The 23,155-nt window shown below is 38.1% G+C and overlaps 1 protein-coding gene across 1 annotated transcript; it reads right to left on the bottom strand.

Moving 5' to 3' along the window:
- Positions 1-357: 357 nt before the first annotated feature.
- Positions 358-22,779, bottom strand: LOC101573854 (pancreatic triacylglycerol lipase-like). Its single transcript, XM_004647545.2, has 13 exons — positions 22,609-22,779; positions 22,428-22,473; positions 20,891-21,045; positions 17,310-17,432; positions 15,343-15,477; positions 13,016-13,127; positions 11,719-11,838; positions 11,484-11,603; positions 10,870-10,988; positions 8,613-8,742; positions 6,962-7,070; positions 5,646-5,810; positions 358-447 (listed from the first exon to the last, which is right to left on the bottom strand). Exons 1-13 carry the CDS (start codon positions 22,777-22,779, stop codon positions 384-386), a joined length of 1,569 nt encoding a protein of 522 aa, XP_004647602.2. The 3' UTR covers positions 358-383.
- Positions 22,780-23,155: the final 376 nt, after the last annotated feature.

Genomic DNA, 23,155 nt, shown 5'->3' on the forward strand with positions numbered 1-23,155 from the left:
CATTACTCCTGGCATGTCTTATTAGGACCAATCACAGAACATAAAATGATGAAGGTTGGGACTTTTCTCATAGTTCTAGCCAGAGAGGGTCATACTTGGTCTAGGAATCTGCCCTCATGGTCAGAATGATATTAAGATTAATGGGAGACACAGTGGCAGTGTTATGTAAGCAATATCCCCAAGCTCAAGTGCCACAAAACGTGGCAAAATTCAACAGTCTGTGGTTCTACACACTGGTTGCAGAATTTGCATTTTAATTACCATATCCCAAAACAGGTTATATCCATTGGAAGTAATGGACATGGATGACAAAAGACAGCATGTTCTGCTTCACTAGTAGTTTTATTAGCAGTAAGAGTCAATGGTCACGTGTCACCAACCACCTAACACAGGCTGAGGTTGAGCAAAACATCCTCTCTCACAGTGTCAGAACTACAGAAGTTGAACCTGTGGAGAGAAAACAGTAAAAGGTCAGTTCCTCCCCGCTCCCACTGGTCTGCCAGTTATGAGGACACTCACTGCTTTCCGCCCTATTGAGAACGACAGAAACACTTCATGCCCAAGCAGAACGTTGACTGAGTGAAGACTCCCTCTTTATAAAAACCTAAATTCTCCTTTTCAAATTTGTGTCACAGTGATGCAAAAAGCAGAGAGACAAGTGGTCAGCAGACCGCACTCCCCCAGCCCGAGCCACGATGAACTCCTTTGTTGTGCCCATGAAGCAGCTGCTGAACACTTGACCCAAATCAAAAAGTACAGTCAAGAAGGGCAAAGTCAACTGTGTGATAAGATCAGCCTTACTCGAAGCCACAAGGTCCTAATATTTGTTAGTCATTCTTACTTTAATTCAATAATTGAACTGAAAATAACTAATTTTATCATTACATTAAACAATACTTAAGATGTTTTGGGAGATTGTTTTCTCTAAGAAAATATATGTAAAGTGTCTGGCCATTAAAAATTGTAAGATTTTTTCTTCCTCATCATCTTCATATTTTCCTTCCTGTGGTCTGATAGTTGGCAGCTTTACAAATGTCAATTTAAGGGATAGATGTATTAATTATTGAAACTGTCCTACTAATTGGTTTGGAATCTGTCTTATTGCTATTTGTTTCTCAATAAAATTACTTAAAAAATTTAAGGGATAGAAACCAGTGTCAGTAAAGAACACGAGTGAAGAAAGGCACATATTACCCATGTGAGCCATGCATACACACTGAATTTGTTTTGTGTTACACAACAACTTGTTGGAATCCAATGCCTATATTTGAATTCTGGCACTGAATCAGCATGATTGCCTGTTAAGTGGGGTTAATAAGGGTGCTCACCTCAGAAGGTACAGATTTTGATTATAGTGACTCTGTTGAGCATTAGCTGACCTAGAATAAACTGCACATTTACATTAATATTTTTTCTCTTTCTTACTCTCTTTTGCATACTCCTCTAAAATCAACAAAATCAAGGTTTACCATTCATCCCCCAGTTTTCTTCCTGACTCTTGGTAATTCCTCCTTCTCACCTTTCCCTGTCTTCCCTCCCACAGGTAACCAGCTGTCTGTTGTCATACAGAGAGCTGCAGTTTGAATTGTCTAAAACTTTACATGAATGAAATAAAAGGTGTGCACACCCTTTTGTCTAGCTTCTTGTATTCTGTATAATTATTTTGTGATTCATTCATGTTGCTGCAAAGAAAACTAATTCATTTCTCTTTAATATTAAATATTCTGTTGCATGGATAGAGCACTGCCTGGGTTGTTTCCCATTTTGGCTATTATAGTAAATGCTACATGGTTTTTTATTTTTATTATTATTATTTTGTATTTTTAGGGAAGAGTCTATAGAGTGTTCGGGGTCTCATTACTAGATTGGACTCGTAGTGATCCGACTGTTTACAGCCTCCCAAGTGCTGGGATTACAGGCACATGCCACCACACCCAGTCTCAATTGCTATCTCATAAGGTCAGTCAAATCCCCTCAGGATTTATCCTGAGACCCTGTACCTCAGATTGTAGATCCTTTGTTAATGTCAGCCAGGTGAATGAGTCATGGCCATTGCTTGGCCAATGTGCTCCCTGTGAAAGCCTGAGAGAATGTTTTCTCTCCATGTGACTCTCCTTAGGCACACTCTGCATCATTGATCGCTTTCCTCTTTGGTCCCATAATCTCCTTGATCAGAAAATTTGGGATGCTACTGAGTTACATGACATTACAGTACAAGATCTCATATGTCCTGAGTCTTAATTGACCTTGGAAGGTTAGGGCCAAAATGTTGGCCAAAAGCTACAACTCTTGTTGCTTAAGTCTTGCTTTATCTTGGTCTTAACTATCCAGCAGAAAAGTATAAAAATGAAGTATAAGAAGTAAAGCCATGTTGTTATGTTGAGCTGTAGGGGACTCAGGTCAACAATTTCTGACACTACCAGTCAAGCAGAAGACCCAATACTATTATGGATTACTGGACTCTTAGAATATTTTGCTAAGTTAACACACCTATAATATTCAAATGATGGAACTAAACAAAAAAGGGGATATATAAATGAATGTCCATTTTGTATCTGTGTATTCAAAATGGTTAGGATACATATACATATAATGGTTAGTATACATACATTCTCTTAATGAATAGAGGGATTTGTTGTAATAGTGTTTGCAAATAGGATATCATGTCTGCATCTTGTACAGCAAATAACCACTAGGAAGACAGTATGCAATGTGTTAATTATTGAAGCCGTCCTACCAATTTGATTTGAAACTGTCTCATTGCTATTTGTCTCTCAATAAAATTATAGAAAAAAATTGCTATCTCAGCGTGCCCCAGGGGCTGAGCCAGCATGGCAGGCCCACAGATAGAACCCCTGGCTCCCTGCACCTGCTTGCAGGAGCTTTAATCCGCTGAGCTATTTGGCCTGCCCTACTTGGGTTTTTAATGCACAGTGTAGACTTTCTTTTCTCTTTGCTAAATAAGTTTCCCCTTAACTAGTATTTGCAAGCCTCCAGCAGATGTTTAAATCTGAATGTAGTACTGAATCTTATATATACTGGCTTTTCCTGTACATATCTATCTTTGATGAAATTTAATTTATAAATGAATCACAGTACAAGATTAACAATAAAAGTAAAATAATTATAATGATAGATGGTATTGTATAAAATTGTCATCAGAACTATTCTGGTGCCCTGGGACATCAGCTAAAATAAGAGCTTGAGCCCAAGTCTGTAATATACTGACAGTGAATTCAATAACTAAGAAAAATACCTAATGACAAACGCATGGGTAGTGTATGCAGCAAGCTGATGAATTTTGTCCCAGAATCTGTAGAATGGAGCTGTGTATAGTATCATTATGTTATTCAGAAAAATATGCAATTTAAAACTTCTGAATTACTTATCTTTGAGGTTTTCCATTAAAATATTTTCAGATAACATTTGCATTTTTTAATAACCAATACTGTATATTTTTCCATCTTTTCAATTTGTGAAATCTATTTTATACTTATGGTGCTTCTCAAATAGGCAGAATAATACAATTAGATATTGATTTTTAAAAAAACCCAATATGACAATAATGGTATTTCAGCTATTTTAATTTAAGATGATTATGAATACTCTTAGGTCTAAGTCTACTGTGTTCCTTTTTTTTGTCCCCTAGATTTTTGCTTATCCTCTACCTCTTTTTCACTGTACTATGAAATACATTTTTCATTTTATTTTATTATTTATTTATCAAATTTGGGTCCTTGTGTTTGCCTGGAGGCATTGAGACTGCTGAGCTATCGCCTCAGCCTACTCACTGTTTTATAATTTTCATCAAATTCAATAGTTGTATGGTTATTATTTTTTAAATATATTCTGTCTCTCCTCTTTTGGGGTATTCAGAAAGAAGTACATTAGCATTCTTGACTTTTCCCACAGGTCACTGATGTCCTTTGCATTAATTTTTTTCGTTACCATGTTTCATTTTTCAATATGTTGTACAAGGCCTTCAATTTCACTATTCTCTGGTACTTCAATACCCAAAATGCTGCTATTAATATTCAGTTTATTTTTTATGTGACACTTTGCACATTAAATCTCTGGAAGTCCAATTTGGATATTTTTATATATATGAAATCTTCTGACCATTTTGAGTAATTGGGATAGATGTTTAATAACTGCTTCAATGCCCTTGTCTAGTATGATAACATGTGCCAATTCTGGCTGGGTAGCAAATCACTGATGATCTTTCCCACTACGGGTTAGGCTGTCCGCTATTTGCCTATCTGGGAATCCACAAATTAACAGCAGATATAGTAGATTTAAACTTGTTAAACTTGCTGGATAACTTTGTACTTCTACAAGTTGTATTAAAGACTTGTTCTGAGACATAACAATTAGGAAACTGTTTATTTGAACATCTTGCTGAATCTAAACTAATTGTTTCCCACTGAGAAACAAACCCTTTCTAAATACCACACCCAACGCCTCTTGAATGATAGGTTTTTCCACTCTGGTCTATGTAAAAGACACTGTTCTCGGCCCTGCAAGAGCACTGGGCAGCGTTAATTTTAATCTGTCCAAATGGCCGTTGCCCTGACCTTGGCTACTTTGCTCACGTATGTGTGCTGAGCAGCACTGGGCTGAATATTCAACAGGTCTTGCAGATTCAAGAACTCCAGAACTCTGCCTCTGCAGCACTCTATTGTCTGGTAAACTATGTTATGTAGTCTATCTGCCTTAGGTTCTCTGATTCTCAATTCTATCACTGCAATTTAGAGAGTCCTGGACCTTGCTGTATATCGCTGCCTATGTCACATCCTGGAAACTCTCTCAAACCAGTAATCTGGGGCAATTCTAAGACTCCACCTTGTTTGACTTTTTCCTCTCAGGCATAACTGTCCTTTATAGCTTGAAGTTCAGTGACTTTAGAACTGTTACAGCTTGTAGTTTGTCCAGATTTGTGGGTGTTTCATTTGGGAAGGTAAAGGTGGTACATTTTACTCCATCTTTTCTAGGAGTAAAGGTCCCTTCATTGGGTTTTTATGAGAATGATAAGTATTTGATGATAGAAGAATCTTTTTACCGAAGAATTTAGTTAACAGTAAAAAGAAACCTCTTGATCTAATATTGATTACTGTTATTATTATCAGTTCAGTTTTTTTGTTGGTCCAATTTGGTAAGCATCCTTTGGTCACATAAGCGGTAGTCATAGTTAGAACCAAGGATTGTCCTCCTGGGCCTTTGTTTTCACCAAGAAGACTGTAACACAGAGCCAGTTATTTCTGTTCACAATAGCTGAAAGCAACTTTTGACAACTTAAGGGGCAATTTAGTCAGCTCATGACTTTGGAGAATACAAGCAGAATAATTACACACCTAGCAAAAAACACATCTACCAAATGAAACATCCTTTTTACCATAGGACCATGAAGCCAGATTTGCATTCTAATACTTAATTTGTATCAGATTATAGAAGACTTCTTATTCATAAATCTATCAGACTTTTTCTTAAAGTTATGTAATTTTTCTTAAAGACAGAATATATCAGAAAGCCAGTGTGGCTGGGGTATAGATGAACCACCATAGGAAGTTTAACTTAAAGAACTTCAGTGAGAATGCAATGATAAACATGACTCAATCCTTCTCATCCCTTTGGTTTTAGTTACTTACACTCTTCCATCATTTCTTTCCACTGTGATCCTAGATGCTCCCACTTTGGGCAAGGATGGGTTGATCACATTGTTATACCAAAGAAATTTAACCTTCTGCAAATCCCCAACATCCACATCTGAATCAATGTCATTAGTATGAGTCTTTCCTGATTGGAGAGAGCCTCTGGGCAGATAAGACATTAAAAAATACATAAACACAAATAACCATGCAGGTAAATCTATATGTACATAAATGCATATATTTATGTTTCTAAAACCAGTTGACAACGTATCTCTAAAGTGACTGAAAAAATATATAAACACAAATAACACAAATAACCATGCAGGTAAATCTATATGTACATAAATGCATATATTTATGTTTCTAAAACCAGTTGACAACGTATCTCTAAAGTGACTGATAAAAGATTTGATATTCTCGTGTATCAAATAGATGCATATATATGTTAACTCAGTGGTAGGTTTTTCCCTCAATGATTCCTTTACTTTAAGGTCATCATTAATTTAATAAAACTGCAAATATGCTTTGGCCATGATCCTCTCACATTTAAATTTATGCTGATATGTGCCACCCTTTTATGATGAAATGTGTCATCCTTTCAGTTTTTTAAAGTAGACTAGTTACTCACTATCTATAACTCATGTCAGATATCAAGGTTGTTTTGATTGGGATCCCAAATGTCCCCCCAGTATCCTCACTGTGTTGAAAGTCTGGTTACTACATGACGGAATCCGGGAACTGTGGATGGGGAGGGCTCTAAGTTCATCAAGTGGCTTCATCCCTTGATGAGTTTCTAGCTCAGTGAACTTACTGAAGATGGGGCTTAACTGCCTGAGGTGGTCACTGGGGCCATGACTGGAAGGCTATGAGGCTTTCTAGATTCCTTCCTAGGTCACTACCTTTCCCGTTTCTGCTTTCTGACTTCCATCAGATCAGCCACTTTCCTGTACCATAGCTTCACCTTGTGATGTTCTCGCCACAAGCTGCAAGTCATGGAGACAGTGAGCCATGGACCAAAACCTCTGAAATCAGGAGCCAAAATGAACCTTGCCTTTTTAAAACTTTTTCTGAGGTGTTTGGTCATAGTGATGAAAAGCTGACTAACACAGTAAACATTAATGATTTTCTCAGGCAATGTAAACAAAATCTAGGACTAGACTTCTGCAATGTATCAAGATGTAGAGGTATAGATGTTTTTTCCTTTTTATTATGTGCCAGCACTGCTCTTCCATATGTTATCAAACTCTTCTGCCAATCATATACATCATATAGTGCTCAAACATTTAAAATATATGGAATAATATTTTACTCACTTATAAATTTCATATTGCTTAGAGTTCCCTCCATTTCCAAACAAAGAAACTAGTATATGTCCTGTAACCGTCCTTCCAGACAATGTGACAGATACTTTGTACCTCCAACCTACACAAGGGAAAATTTTGCAAAATGTCAACCTTAGAGAAAACACATGGAAAATAGGCTGCTTTGGTTCCTACTACCACTGTATAATTTTAGATAATTTATATATGGTTGCGGTAATTCTTCTAATGAAATAGTAATACTCTTTCTTTATTGAAGGGTTCACAAGACAGTTTAGATAGTGGGGGATGTACAGAATATTTCCAAAATATTTTTTCAAGTTAAGAGTCTGAGCAATATATTTAGCTTAAAAAATTTCAATCTAACAATTTTTTATTGAATATTTTAAGAATTTTGTATTAATAAACCAGGGTCGGTGGCACATGCCTGTACTCCCAGCACTAAAAAGGCTGAGGCAGGAAGATTGCTGTGAGTTCAAGGCCAATCTAGGCTACATAGTAAGTTCAAGGACAGCCTGAACTACATAGCAAGGTTCTCTCTCAAAAAGAATGTTAAGAGATTAAAAAAAAGAACGTGACATTTTAATGTTTATTTTCATTATGTATCAAATTTTAGGGTTCTGCCATCTTTTAATTTAAAAGGTCTTTATTTATTTTATAAAATCCTATAACTTTCCACTGCCCTTGGAAATGAACTAATTTAGGTAATCAAAAGAAAGTTCCCCATGGGTACCATGGCACATGCCTATTCTGCCAGTTACCTGGTAAGCTAAAGGCAGAGTATCACGATTCCTAAGTTAGCCTGGGCAAGTTAGGGAGACTGTCTCAACACAAAATAAAAAAGACTCACGATAGCGCATCCATGAGTTTCATTCCCAGTAAAAACACACACACACACACACACACACACACACACACCCCTACACACATATTTCCTTGGTACCTGTCAATAATAAATTACTATATTTTCCATTTACTGGTACCCTCACCAACTTGATGATGGGGTAAAGTTAGTCTTTTTTTTTTTTTTTTTTTTTTTTTTCCAGAACTGGGGATTGAACTCAGGCCTTTGCACTTGCCAAGGAAGTACTTATTCTATTGAGCCATCTCCCCAGCCCCTAAAGTTAGTCTTTAGTTTTAACAACTTTTGTAATCCCACCTCACTAGTTTTTTCCCTCTATTTACTCATGAAAGATACTTGGCGTATGTCCTCATGCCTCACCATTAGGACACCTTCTAATTCCCATCACCCACGAGTCTACCATCTTAGATATTTCTTGAATTGGTCAGCATTATTTTAAATCCTAACTACTTCTGCATCTTTTCTGACACTACTTTTCCAATTATATAAAGCCTCAGAATTCTGCTTATCAAAACTACCAACCTAATACAAAAGATTTGCAGCAAAATAAGCCTTTTGAATTTAGCCCTAGAATTAAAGGTGAAGGATATTTTTTCTCATTAATAATTCAAGTCTCAAATTCTATTCTCTTATCCCCAGTAGACACTGAACATGGCACTAGACACTTTTCACATTGGAGAGGTGTGTCTAAACTTTTGTATAAAAAAGAAATCTCACACATTGTCATTGAACATGATAAAACACAGTACTTAAGAATTTAAGGTAGATAAAATAGAAACTTACGTGCAAAATTACTGGCATCTCCAGTATTTAAATAAAACTTCTGACCCACTCCACTTGTTTTTCCAGAAAATCTATCAGCATAGTGACCCATTTGGGGGCACTCTCCATTTTTACAGGGGAAGCATTTATTCTAGTGAAAACAAGTGACAAATGAGCAATCTCTTTCTTTTATAGTGCATCATCTTTCCTATATGTTATTATGATACAAATATTGTAAAGTTGTATTAAAGAACACATGTAACAGATCAACCTGGATACCATGAAGGTGACAAAAGATGAAAACTTACAGAAATACTGAGTATTATGATATTGTGAAGGGATTTTCATGTGCTTTAAGTCCGTAATTTAATAGTCAAGCATTTAAGGAAATTTTCAATGTTTGTAACATCCTATAAACATAACTAAGATGTCCATAGACGGGCTCTTTTATTGCTGTTGTTTAAGATAATTTCTAAAAAAATTCAAGCATCTGGCAAATATGAATATGTTCTGTTGGTTAAAAGGGACTTCTTTGTTGAACAAAGGATAGCAATGCACATCATCATTTATAAGGATAAATCAGCAATTCCACTCTTCGGTAACACAAGTCTATATAAACTACAAAGTAAGCAGATTGATATTCATATATTTATGTTTTCCCTTGTGTCTTTTGTACCATTTGTCCTAAGACACTTATTTCCCTTTGGGTGGCTAGATTTTTTAAATATATATATTTAAAATATCTATCTATCTATCTATCTATCTATCTATCTATCTATCTATCTACCTATTTACTTATTTATTTGATACAGGGTCTCATTACACAATTCAGCCTCCCCAGTGCTGGGATTCTAGGCATGTGCCACCATGTGGTACTTGGGAGTGAACTTTGGTCTTTGAGCTTAGCCAGGCAGGCTGCTAAGCTGTCTCTCCAAACCTTGGTGGGTTAGATTTTCAAAATCTCTGTCTTTAATTTTTTTTTTTTTTTTTTTTTTTGATACTGGGGCTTAAATTGATGGCCACAGGAATGATAGGCAAGTGATCTACCACAGGATCCATCCTCAGGTCAGGCAGACAAAGATCTGACTCAGAGACCATAGGAGCTGAGAACATGAATAGACCCCCGCGTTTCCCTCTGACCACCCCACACTGACCACCACTGTCATGATCAGCTGGCCCTGGCACCAGCATGGAAACGAGCTGAGGCGGGTAAGGGATACTAAGGAAGGAAGAATCAGTAAAACTGAATCATTTTTGTAAAAATAATAAACGTCACCTAAGAGGATTTTTTTTAATTGGGTCAGGTTATGTTTTAATTGAACGAGACCTAATTTTTGTTTTTGTTTTCTCTACTACTTATCCTTCATTATAGAAGAAGATGAAAAAAACCCAAACTATATTAAATCAAATCGAGAAAAAGGAAGTTTCTTGCATTATTGTGTATTCTTACTTCATATATAATAGAAATAATATATATGCTCTATTTCCTATAACAGCCAACATTTACTGAATGCTAACTACTACTACATTTGTGCTTGTTGTTCTGGGCTAAGTAATTAACATGAATAACCTTCTTCTTTCTCTTACCAAATTTGTCCAGCCTGTTATTACTTGCGTTTATACATGAAGAAACTCCCTAAAGAGGTGAGGTTGTTCAAAATCATTCATTTATTCAATGGTGAAATCTGGATTTTGGTCCTCTTAATTACTGGGATATATCTACATAGCAACTGTAATTTCCCCTACAATATACTTAACTCAAAATTTTCTGTGTTAAAGGGCCTGTGTTAAAATACTGTAAGAAAAAAGTTAATATTACAAAAATAATGACAATGGATATATCATATGTAAGAATACATATAACAGAAAAAAGTTAATATTGCAAAAATAATGACAATGGATGTGTCGTATGTAAGAATACATATAACAGAGTTCAACCTGGATACCAGAAAGATGGCAAACACGATGAAAATTTTCAGAAATATGGAGTATCATGAAACTGCACACTGATTTTCACATGCCCTAAATCCATAATTTAACAGGCCAGCATTTAAGGAAATTTTCAATGTTTGTAACATTCTATAAACATAGGTAAGACATCTGCAGACTGGTTCTTTTCTTGCTGTTATTTAGCATCATTCCTAAAACAAATTTGAGTATCTGGCAAACATGAAGAGAAGTGATAAAATACTCATTTAATGCTGTTTTGCATAGTGAACCTCTCCAGTCCTGAGAAGTGCTGCTCACAAAATTCTTTAGCTAAAATGTAGCCACTTACTGCACTGAAGTCCTTATAAGAGGAACAAGAGAAGCCGGAAAAGCCAGAAGGGTTGACAATGCTATCCGCATAATACTTGTAGCTTCTTAAGTGATTACAGGCCACAAAGTCACGGGATCCTGTAAAGTCAGACATGATTACACGTGAGTGATGGTATTATTTTTCTAAGTTAGTATCATGATCAGAACAGCTATTGACAAGATTTCTCTAATTGGCGTAAGCTCCTTGAGGTCATGGCACAAAACCATTTATGCATTGCATTTATGATTTGTAATGCAATCACGAACTTATAATAACTAATGTTATTGTTAAGAGAAAAGGAAAAATGACCCAAGAAAGGAAAGACTGGTCCACAGAGACACAAACACAACTTAATAATGTCTTCCCTGAACTGATGGAGTAATATATTCCATGAATCCTTGGCAAGTCGAATGACAACATAGGATCTTTTCCATGGTTTCCTCATGACCAGTTATCCCAGCAGGAAACTATGCCTCAAGGATGCAATTAAAAATTCTTCTAACCCATACAATTCCAAAGTCTTTAATAAGTCTGGTAAATAAAAATACAAACGTTTTACAATGAAATTCTCATTGTGCACATAACAGTTTTACCTTCCCAGATTCCATCTATGTCAACAATCTGAGAGAGAGGGTTCTTCTGACATCCGGGCATTTCCACCCCTCCATTTGGAAAGAAATCCAAGTGGCCCACAGTTTGGCTCATTCCTAATCCTGAAGAATTTTAAAAATAGAGGAAGGTTTACGGTATGTTATACCTTCAGGACATGCTAAAACACTCTAATATGTAGACTCAAAACTCTCCAAAAGGACAAATCACAGAGCTTACCCATGTTGGGGATCATGGGGGCACCGTCTGTGTGAATCGCATCCACAAACTGGGCATCACTGGGGTCCAGTCGAACTTCTTCAGGTGTATCCTGGAAGTAAGGCTCAGCAGGATCCAACCCTAAAGCAAACAGGATTCAAAAATCAGTATTGATGTATCTTCTACTTTTCCTCATTAGTTACAGACCTGAGTGGGAGTACTGCTTCTAATCACGAGGTAATAACAGGTATAAATAAGTCCCTCTTTACCGCAATGATTTTAGTTTGCTCTTTGCTTGAAAGTGAATGTTTCCCAAAAGACAGATTTTTTTTTCTCTACTTATGGGAGAATCTTGTTCCCTAGCAGCAATCACCAGAAAGGATGCAGACCCAGAGGGACACTGGATTAAAAGCTTCTCAGTGAAAAGATTGTAATCTCACAGCAGGGCAAGAATCTTGGCTCTCCTGGTCACTGAGTCCACAGACTGACATGGTCCAGTGCTTGGCTGACGAGGTACTGTGGTGAACATTATAAACTATGGGAAGGACTGTTCTAGAAGAGCTTCTTTTCACCAAACTAGCGGACAGACATTCCAGGTTCTCCTATCATTCCAAAAACACCCAACTTATCCAAAGAATTAAAAAGACAATTACTAGGTTAAAATGGAAACTTGGAAGAGAAAACCAGTTTTTCCTTGAGATAGTCATGTCTCAGATCCAGGATACAATAGCAACAGCATTCTCACAAGATTACAGAGTTGTTTTCAGATATAGTACTTGTGGCTCCACTAGACTAATGTAGCCAGGGTGACATTTGCAAAATAACATTTTAAAATCTAATTAGTAGTACCCAGAACTGGTAGCCCAAGCAAGCTTGATAATCTGTTCCACTTCCCTCAACTCTGTTGACATTTGGGGCTCATTAGCCATTCTTGTTGAAGCAGAATAAACTAAAATTATATATATTTGTGCTCTGCAGGTGAAATTCTATTTATTCTCTTACTTTTGATATTTATTCTATTCACAAAACTTGTCCTTATTGAATATCTGACCATGTGGTAATAAATATAAAAATGGTCTTTGGATATTCTTAATTCTTACTTCAAATATGTGAAATATATTTATGTTTTAAAAAGGGCATGCACACCAAGGGTCAATAACAGTAAACCCACAAGGCCTTGTTTATGATCATGTAGCTCAATTCAGAAAATGTGACAAAATGCAAGCAGATTGCACCGAATTTCTCTTCTGAATGTCCTTACTGGCCCTGTACGTGCTGCCCACAGTCTCATTTTGTAGTTCTCACTGTTGTGACCAACCTGTGATTCGCCCGATGGTCCCTTTGGTCCTCTTTCCAGCCTCCCCAGCAGCATGGGCACCCAGACTGTGGCCTATGACATGGACGTTGGAAGGCGAGTATCCCAGTCCAGACTGTTGGAAAGTTAAGGAAGTGACTATGTCACATCAAAATGAATCTCTTTGACATAAAGATTGTTTGAGCGGAAGACACTTGAGAAATAGCAGTTGTAGGAAAGCCTTTACCTATAGCAAGCCATAAAAGTTCCTGTGATAACGATGCCTTTCCTCTACCAACACAAGAAGGAACACTTGTTACCCATGACAAATTAACATTGATGATTTAATGAAAACAGTGTATCTTCTGAGTTAGTAGAAAATACATATTTCCTAAACCCGGCCTGAGAGCCCAAGAACTAAGATGGTTAGAAGTGACCTTAGCCTCTTCTAAGAAAGAAATGCTCTTGAGAATACTTTCCAGGATAGCAGAACTCAAAATAGGAACAGAAATGAAACTTCCCCAAACTGGAGTTTAAGTGGACACGCTGCTTCTTCAAAACTACTGATTTTCATGACTTCCCCCACAACTATAATGAAAAGCAGAAATGATTTTGAACCTTTAAACAGGTAGAGATAGACTTCTGGTCTATTCTATGCTGTACAGAAGAAGACTGAGGGAGGTGAAGTGGTTACCTAGAGATGATGACGCAGCTTTAAGATTTTGGCTGTGCACTCAGGTTACCTTGTTATCAGTGTGCTTCTCTTTAAAGAAATTGGTTTGATCTTGAGGTTAACATTGTTATATACAAGGAGGAATAACTCATGAAACTAAAAAAACCTTGCATAATTCTGTAGAAATGACTCACATAGTTTCTTAAATAAATTCACTTAAGAGGGCTCTAGTTTATGGAACCAAATAAGTTTATTGATGAACTCAGTGTCTTTATCTTTTGTTTTCAACTGGTAGGGAAGTGTCTTTGTTAGCTATCCATTCTTACTTTGAGAGTTTAAAATGTGTGAGGACTTTTTAATACTCCAAAAGCACAGGGAAAAATTGGGATTACAGCAAAGTAAAAAGATTTTGCACAGTAAAGGATATAATAAGAATGAAGAGACAATTTACAAAATGGGAGAAAATATTTGTAAATTATGTCTGATAAGGGGGAAAGGTTATATTTAGAATATAGAAAGAACTCAAGTAACTACACACACACACACACACACACATGATTTAAAGATGGGCAATAGAACTGAATAGATCTTTCTCAAAGGAAGATATATAAACAGCTAACAAGTAAATGAAAATTATCAGGGAAATAAAAATCAAAGCCACCATGAGATATCAATTTATCCCAGCAAAGATGGCTGATATCAGAAAGACAACCAAAGCCAAGTGCTGGAAAGGATATGGAAAAAATTCCTTGCACTGTGTGGTTGGGGAATATAAACTGATACAACCACTATGGAAAACAGCATGGAGATTCCTCAAAAAATTAAACACAGAACTACCATATGCCCCAGAAATCACACTATTTGGAACATATACTGAGAAATCCCACTACTCACTATATAACCAGAGGAAAAGGAATTAGACTGAAGAGATAGCTGCACTCCCATATTTACTGTAGCACAATTCACAGTCGCCAAGAAAGGAAACACACCGAAGTGTTCATCAACTGATGCATGTATAAATAAAATTTTGTTGGCACATATTCACAATGAGATAATGCTCAGTCATAAAAAGGTGGGATGTGGAAACCTGCTACTTGGGATAATGTGGACGAAACTGGAAGTCATATTAAGAGAAATGAACCAGGCATGAAAACATGAGCACCACATGATCTCATTCATGTGTATGATATAAAGCTATTGATTTATAGAAATGGAGAGGAGAAGCTGAGAGAAGGGAGGTAGTGTGCAGAGGCTGGAGGAGTTTCAAAGAGGGAGAGATAGGGAAAGATTAATTAATGGGCACCGAGAAATAGGACTTAAGAGGTTCTGGTGTGCATTGTTGCACTGTAGGATAAATGTAGATAACGATAATATAGTGTGAATTTCAAAGAGCTAGAAGAAATAATTTTTAATGTTTTTATCATAAAAGTGGTAAATGTTTGAAGAGATATATTTATCCTGATTTGAACACAATAAAATATATACACAAAACATCACACATGCTCTATAGATACATACAATTTTCATGTTCTTATGTGTCATAATAAACACAGTAGTACAGTATATTACTTAAAATATAAATTGAATAAAAGAGATGAACACATCTTTAGTTTTTCTTTGGGAAAGAGAACCTAGAAACCAATGTGTTTGGATTTTTGAATAATTCAAAAGTGGTTACCTTAAGGATGTCAACAAAATAGGCCACTTCTGCACCCACAACTCGAATGTTATGCGTTGCTTGGGTATATCCAGTCCTGGAGCCACCTTTCCAGTCCACACAAATACAGTTCACACTTTCCACCTCAAACATGTTCTAAGAAGAGACACAACAAAAGGGAAATAACTCACACTCTGTATTTAACTCACAATCTGTATTAGTTTGTAATGAACACATTTGAGGACTAGAGTAAGTTCCCTCCTTGACCTGTGCAATATCATATTGTTTTTAACCCTAGAGTTGTAAGCAAACACCTAGACTGTTAATTATGGAATCCCTCCTTAATTTAACAGTGGTTCTAATTGGAAACAGGGCCATTGAGGGAGCTGGATTCTTGGGATTTCTACTGCAACAGACACATAGGCATTTGATTAAGAGCAGAATGTAAAAGATGTGGTACAATGAGTTGTCTTGTCAGAGCACCATGTGTACCAAAGGACTCTCATGTCCCTTACTAGAATGCACCAAAGAATATGGCCTATCTCTTTCACTGTCCTCAGTGCCTAGAACAACCCCTGACACATAGTAGGTGGTCAGAAGACATATGCTACATGAATGAAAGACTATGTTAGGGCTCCTTGAATGTGCAAATATATTTTATATGAAAGCACAGTCTGCCAGATATCTACTAGAGCTTCTGTACAATGAGTTTAAATTATGGGTTTATGAAGCAAAATTTGCTTGTCTGAGTGTGTGGTTATACACACTGTTTTCTTTGCTTTTTCAAAAAGAGTTAGACAGCAACAAAACCTTCTTAGATAGCATCTCCTAACAGAAGAATACAAAGCAGGGAACTTACTAAGGCCCTGGTAAACTGTAGATGGAGTCAGGACTGGAATCATAGGCCTGAATACATCTAGTTTGCCTTATTACTATCTACAGTAACTCAAAAGTGTTGTCAAAGCCAAATGAAATCCATTTAAAACATCTGCTTCTGGGATCTTAGAAATAGTTTATTTGTGTCTACTAAATATATATTCCCTTTGAGTTATAAATCATATTTCTTTTCTTCATTGTTGTACAGGAAGCCATTTTTACTTCCACTTCCACCTCCATCCAATAATTATCAAATGTATTTCAGAAGAAAACTGTGGTTTTAATGATTATTTCCAAGCTTTCAAAGTGAATGGATTCTGGTGTGCTTATCTGTCCCTGGGATCAGCCTGTGGATTCTGGGCCTGGCTTGGTCCTGCCTTCGGCATGATTCAGACAGGGCCAAGAATACATCGGTTTAGGCTGGCATTGGTGTCGTTTTCTTGAGCTCTCTGGAGAACTTACTAAAGCTTTGTATCACAGCAGCCACAGGAATTTGATGACATTGTAAATAAATACTCAAATGAATGAATCAATCATAATGGTCTCCAAGCACTACTAGCTGCTAGGAAAATTTATTCATTTGATTTTCTGTCTTTTAAATCTTAGAGCAGAACCAAAAACAAATTAAAGAGATAAGATCATTGCTATAGAAACAACGGAAGCCAGAAATGAAAAGCATCATGGTTTTCCTAGACACCGCCACCAGGGGAGGGCAGAGCAACAAGTGAAAGTCTAAAGAGCGTTGGTTGGGCAAATGAATTGCTTAGCTCTGCAGGAAATTAAAAGCTAATAAACAAACCGAGGCCAGAATCAGCTGGGAGGCACCCGTATGCCAGTTTCTGCTGTAAAGTTGTGAAATGCCTCTGTATTAATTATTAAATATCCACTTTCGGGAGCCACCATATGCCTGTCCACTTGATTGCCTGGAGACGACCCCAGGCCCTCTCCACTGAAAACTGTTTACTGGACCTCCCTGTGCCTTCATGAGAAGGGTCAGAGGATCCTCTAGTATGGCGGGGCCCAGGATTTACCCTCTTGAGTTGAGGCTAGGGTCTTACTGATTGTTAATTTTCACTCAAGAGAGAACCCTCCCCCAGAACATTACCACTTACCTTGCATATATTGGCCAACCAATCTTCTTCTCCCTTGTCTGTGAATCCATGGATAATAAAACGGGTTTTCCTATTTGTTTTAAAGTTGGAATTTCTGATCTTCGATGCATCGGCAACAAGTTCCTATTTTGGGGAGAAAAGGGTTTCAGTCAAATTTTTCTTACTGTCCTCTGGAGTCATTTATATTTGGAGGGAGGTGGTAGATAGGTGAAAACTGCTGGAACTAGAAATCCCTGTGAATAAGAATCCTGTCATTACCTCCAAACCAATCATCACCAAGCTGCTAATTTCCACTCATCACATTTTTGTGGTCGCTCAACCCAAGGTGATATGTGTGTTACAACACCAGTGCTATGCATTTGGACTCTATGTAATGGAGCTTTCTGTGTTTGTGTCTGTTTGTGTGGGTATTGGGTATATGCATATATGTATATACACAATGCATTTAATTTGTTTGTATTTTGATGATATGGATACATGCTGTACATAATTGTGTGCGTGTGTGTGTGATCGGGGGAGGTTTTATTTCATAAGTATAACTCCCTGTCTTAATTTGTTTCCTGGTGCTACAGGAGAACACACCAAAGTGGATAATGCATGAACAATAGTTGATTGGGTTCTTGGCTCCATACATTGGGAAGTCCAAAAGTGTGGGGCAGGCCTTGGTGCTGTGCTCTCATGTTAGAATGTGTATCGGTAAGTCAACACAAGGCACAGAGGACCAACTGGATTAGCCATTCCCTTGGCAACTATCTTAACCCGTTTTTGAAGGTGGACACTTTCTTGAATCAATCACCTCTTAACAGTTCTTCCTGCTAATATTATCCCAACAGCAATTAAAATTTGACATGTGTTTTATTGGGGCCATTTCAAACCATAGCACTCCCCATATTTAGAATATTTATTAATTATATTAATGAAGTAACGCAAAATTATTGTGAAGTTCATGGACCATTTGTAAAAGTTATACAAAGTAGCATGTGTGCTTATTTTCCTGAAAACTTACAAGGATGCAAGTTCCATCATCTGATTAGCTTTCCTTAGAAGACTTTGATATTCAGAATGTGCAATAGTTTGAATATGTCCCTCCAAACTCATATTGACACTTACCTGCCATTGTGATGTGTGAAGTGATGAGACCTTTAAAAGGGGACTGTGTCATGAGGACCCTACACTTATGAGTGGGTTCATGCCAGTACTGTGGGAGCGGTCACGCTGTGGGATTGGATTCTTGATGAAAGAGTTTCTCTGTCTGTATGTGTCTTTATCTCTCTCTTTCTCTCCCTGTCTCTCTGTCTGCCTCTCTCTCTCTGTCTCTCTGTCTGTCTCTGTCTCTCTCCCTCCCTCCTTCCCTCCCTTCCTCTTTCTTTCTCTCTCTCCTATGCAGCTTTTCTCCATGTTCTGATGCCACAAGATCACCTTCACCAGAGCAGACACTTCATCTTGCACTTTGCTGCCTCCAGAACCTTGAGCCAAGTAAAATCTATTTTTTAAAATAATGAATCCAGTCTGTAGTATTCAGGTAAGCACTTGACAGTGGATTAAGATAGAAATAGAGTTCTAGAAATAGACTGTTGCTATAACAAATATTCAAATATGTGGATGCAGCTTTAGAATTTAGTAATGGGTAGAGGCTGGAAGAATGTGAAGGATTGGGCTAGAAAAAGCTTGCTTTTTTTTTTTTCCCATGAATGGAACATTAAGGATGGTACTGATGGATGGTACTAAGGATGGTACTGATGAACATTCTGAGGAAGAGAATAGCTATGGGGGAAGTCTGAAACTTCATAAAGATTACTACTTAAGTCATCAGGACAAGAATGTTGATAAAAATAGGTAAAGGTCATTCTCAAATGGAAATGAGGGAAAAGATATTGGAAACCAGAGTAAATGCAATCCTTGTCATACATTTGTTGTTTTACAACTTGGCAAAATTGTGCTCATAATCTGGGACTTTATGGGATATAGAATTTAAGTGCAGTGAACCAAATATTTGTCAGAGGAGATAGCTAAGAAACAAATCACTCAGGCTGTTGCATGCTTACTTTTACTTATAAGTGAGGTATGAGATGGAATGAATGACTTAAGATGAGATTTAGAATTAAAAGAGAAGCAGAATAGAATTTGAACAGTCTATAGCCTGGGCAGGTAGAGAGTACAAGGGTGTCTTTTGAAGAATAAAGCAAGTATGCGATCGAGTGCCCCTTTGCTAAGGAGATGGCTGTGGATAGAAGGAACCCAGGTGCTACTCATCCATCATGGGAGAAAGGCCCCAAGGACATTTCACTGATCTTTAACACTTCTTCTCCCATCACAGACAAGGAGCTCTATAAGGGCTAAGTGGTTTGTAGGGGACCGGGGTGGGGGGCGGTGGTGAGTCTGAGACATTCTCCGTGGTTTGCTGCCCAGAATTAGCTCAAGTCTCTGAATTCTGCATTCTAGTTACTGCTCTTCAGCTCTCTCATCTGTGGTCAAAAGGTGGATGTGGCTTAGGCTACCGCGCTGCAGAGTGCATGCCGCAAACTGGTAGAATATATGGGGCAGTAAGCTTCCAGGCTTATAGAAGGCAAGGGCTCTGGGGCACTGCAAGGGGGACTGTGGACAGGCAGAAATGTGATGGAGAGATAGAATCACCATGGAGAATCACTGCTACACCATGGAGAGCCGTGGAAATGGGAGAAGACCTGGAGACATCAAAACTTGGAGCTACCAGCACACAACACCAGCCTGGAGGAACTGACAACACAGGATGCCAACCTAGAGGATGCCGGGGCACCAAGCCGAGCAAAACCATGTGTGTCCAGGAGATGGTGCATGGAGTAAAAGATTATGGTAGTCTCAGGACTTAATGTTATTAACACTGTTGGATTTGAGACTCACTTGCAGACCTGTTGTTCCTTTTTCTTGTGTATTCCTCTCACTTGGAATGGAAAAAGTCTATCCTACGCTTGTCTACTAACGTATTTTGGGAGTAGATAATGTGTATGATTTCAGATCCTAGGAAATCTGCCTCAGGACAAATCGCATCTTGAGTTTCACTATATCTGATTTAGGTAACACTGAACTTTGGATTTTTTAGTTGATGCAGGGCAAGTAAAGACATTTAGGGTTATTGGGATAGAATATTTTGTGTATGAGTAGGCCACAAATTTTGGAGGGAAACAGGGATGAAATTGCATGATTCAAATGTCCTCTCCAAACCCGTGCTAACATTTAATCACCGTTGTACTGGCACATGTGATAGGGCATGAAGACTCTGCCTCATGAATATGTGCCATTGTTGCAGGACTGGGTTAGCTGCCACGGAAATGGGCTCCTCATGAAGCATATGTTTATCCTACATACTCTCTGAGCATGTGGTACCTTTTGCTTTGTTTTAAGTAAGCAAGAAAGTTCTCACCAGATAGATCCATGGCCTGGATGCTTAACCTTGGACTTCCCTGCCTCTACAACATTAGGTTAAATAAGCAGTAAACTAATTTACCTAGCCTGTGGTATTTTGTTATAAAATAGTGTAAGAAACACCCTTACTAGCTGCAAATAGATCGAACCACATCCTGCAAGTGTATGCACGCTCTTACTTGGTACTTGCTTGGATTCTCATTAGTGTACAGGAGGAAGCGGGTATTGATGAGAGCTGGAGCCCAGGGTAACATTTTCAAGGGTCTTATGATGGTTCCTCCCCACGGAGCGGCATCACTGAAGCAGCCCAGTCGATTGTAGCAGATCTCACCTCCTGCAATCACCCAGAGAGGTTTCAAGAACATTAATTCATTATAGCATTGGATGTTTTTTAAAAAATGGTTTTTAAGCTAAAGTTCTATTTCTTGGCTGATATTCTTGCTCTCATTTCCCATGCTCCCCTTACACATTCACAAAGCACCTGAGAGAGACAACACATTCAGTTCCCACAGGCTGCCGTTCTTCACTCTAGCCCCAGGGACAATATCTTGCCCATCACATCTCTGTTCAGTCCCAGGCAGACACTACTTAAGTTTCTCAACCCAGATATCTCCTTGGCCCATTGATGTTCAGGAATGGCCCTGTGTTCCCAGGTGGGGTGCCAGGCTGCGTGTGGAGGTTCTTGAGTCCTAGCAGTCACTGCTTGGCTTTGTACTCTGGGCCTCCAGTTAAGGTTCAGGCAAAACCCAAAACTTTCTATCTCTTTCTTGGCTGGGCAGAAGATGTCTGACCTATGCTTGATGACCATCCTGGACTCATGCTATGAAGAAATGACCCAGATACAATGAAACAAAAGACCCACATCTGGATCCACCTATAGGCTGGTATGTCATTGTATAAAGTGATAATTTGAAAGAAGAGTTCTGGAGAAGGATAAAATCCAGGGTAACAATAGGAATAAGTAGTTGTTGCCATGGGGGCTGGTATGTGCCACATGCTGGGCTGGATGAGGTGCACATGTTACCTAAGCATCATGCCCAGGCCTTGAGAAAGGTGAGTTCATTATCCCCACTTTACAGATAAGACCCTGGAGCACCAAGGGCTCTGCATTTTGTTCAGCCTAGTAGAGCTTTAGGGAATTAAAACTTTCCCTTTGACTCCAAGCTAGGGATGCTATCTTAGATAATAAAAATACAGGTCAAAACTAAAATGTGTAGGGCCGCAGAGATAGCTCGCAGTCAGAGATAGCTAAGTACTTTTCAAATGCAAGGACCTGGGTTCAATCCCCAGTACCACATGCCAATTGGCCCTGCCCTGGGTGCACAGAGCCAGCCATGAAACCAGGCATGGTGGTGCACTGCAATCCCAGCACTGTGGAGGCTGAAACAGGAGGATCACTATGACTCCAAGCTGCCTAATGAGATCCTGTACCAAATACATACAAATTAAAAAAAGAAACATAAATATTTATTAAAATATTTTAAAAAGTTAATTTGTCACATTTTTGTGTTTGAATTATTTCTTGTTTGTCTGACATTCAAACTGACCTAGGCATTCTAGAGTTTATGTGACAACCTTAATCTAAGCCCTTGTGCTCTTAATCCTGCATCTCCCCTGCTTCACTCCTCACTCTCACTGTGACTTGAGTCTAGAACCATGTCTCTGGAAAGGGCACTAATGTGTCACTCCTGGCTCCACTCAAGTGTTTTCTCTTACCTGCTACTGTTCCCAGCAGCAGCGAGAATGTCCAGAGCAGCAGCATCTACAGAAAGATAAAACATACTGAGTCAGGCAGACAAAGGTTTTCAGACACTGGCAAGACCCACATTAATCACAACTTCTGCAGAAAATGGATAAATTCTAATAAAGTAGCCTGGAAAAGGTGTCCCTGACTCACCGTAGTGGGTCTGTGAGGTTCCACGGACAACCAGACAATACCAGAGTGTCCTCCTTTATAAGTGAGCTTTATCTCTCCAAGAAGTGTCATGGAAAAATGACATGAAAATGGAGAAGGTTCCAAGAACACAGTTCTAATTTTAGTCATAGGTAAACCCAAAGAGTAGGTCATTTTCCCACAGGGATCGTGAGAAGACGTAAAAGTGGTAGATAGATGTAAAGCTCTCCTTCAATCTGTTTATGTAATGCCAAGAGTCTTTTCACCATACTGAAAACTCTAGTCTACCTTCTTTTTGGTTTGCACTTCTCTATGCAGGCCCATCGGTGTGTATAAAGTCTGATATTTCACAAACTTGATAGCAGTTGTCTTGAAAAGTCAGTATTTCAAGAGCACTGTTTATACAGAGTAGCTTCCTCATAATATTGGCTACCCCTCAAATGCAGCGAAATACAAATGATCCTTCAAGAGAGAGCATTCCTTTCAGAAAAACAATTGATATTTTATAATGATAGTCTACAGCACTTACTTGTTTCTTAATAATAACATG

Source organism: Octodon degus, unplaced genomic scaffold (assembly GCF_000260255.1).
Source record: "Octodon degus isolate 3935 unplaced genomic scaffold, OctDeg1.0 scaffold00311, whole genome shotgun sequence".
Classification (NCBI taxonomy): Eukaryota; Metazoa; Chordata; class Mammalia; order Rodentia; family Octodontidae; genus Octodon; species Octodon degus.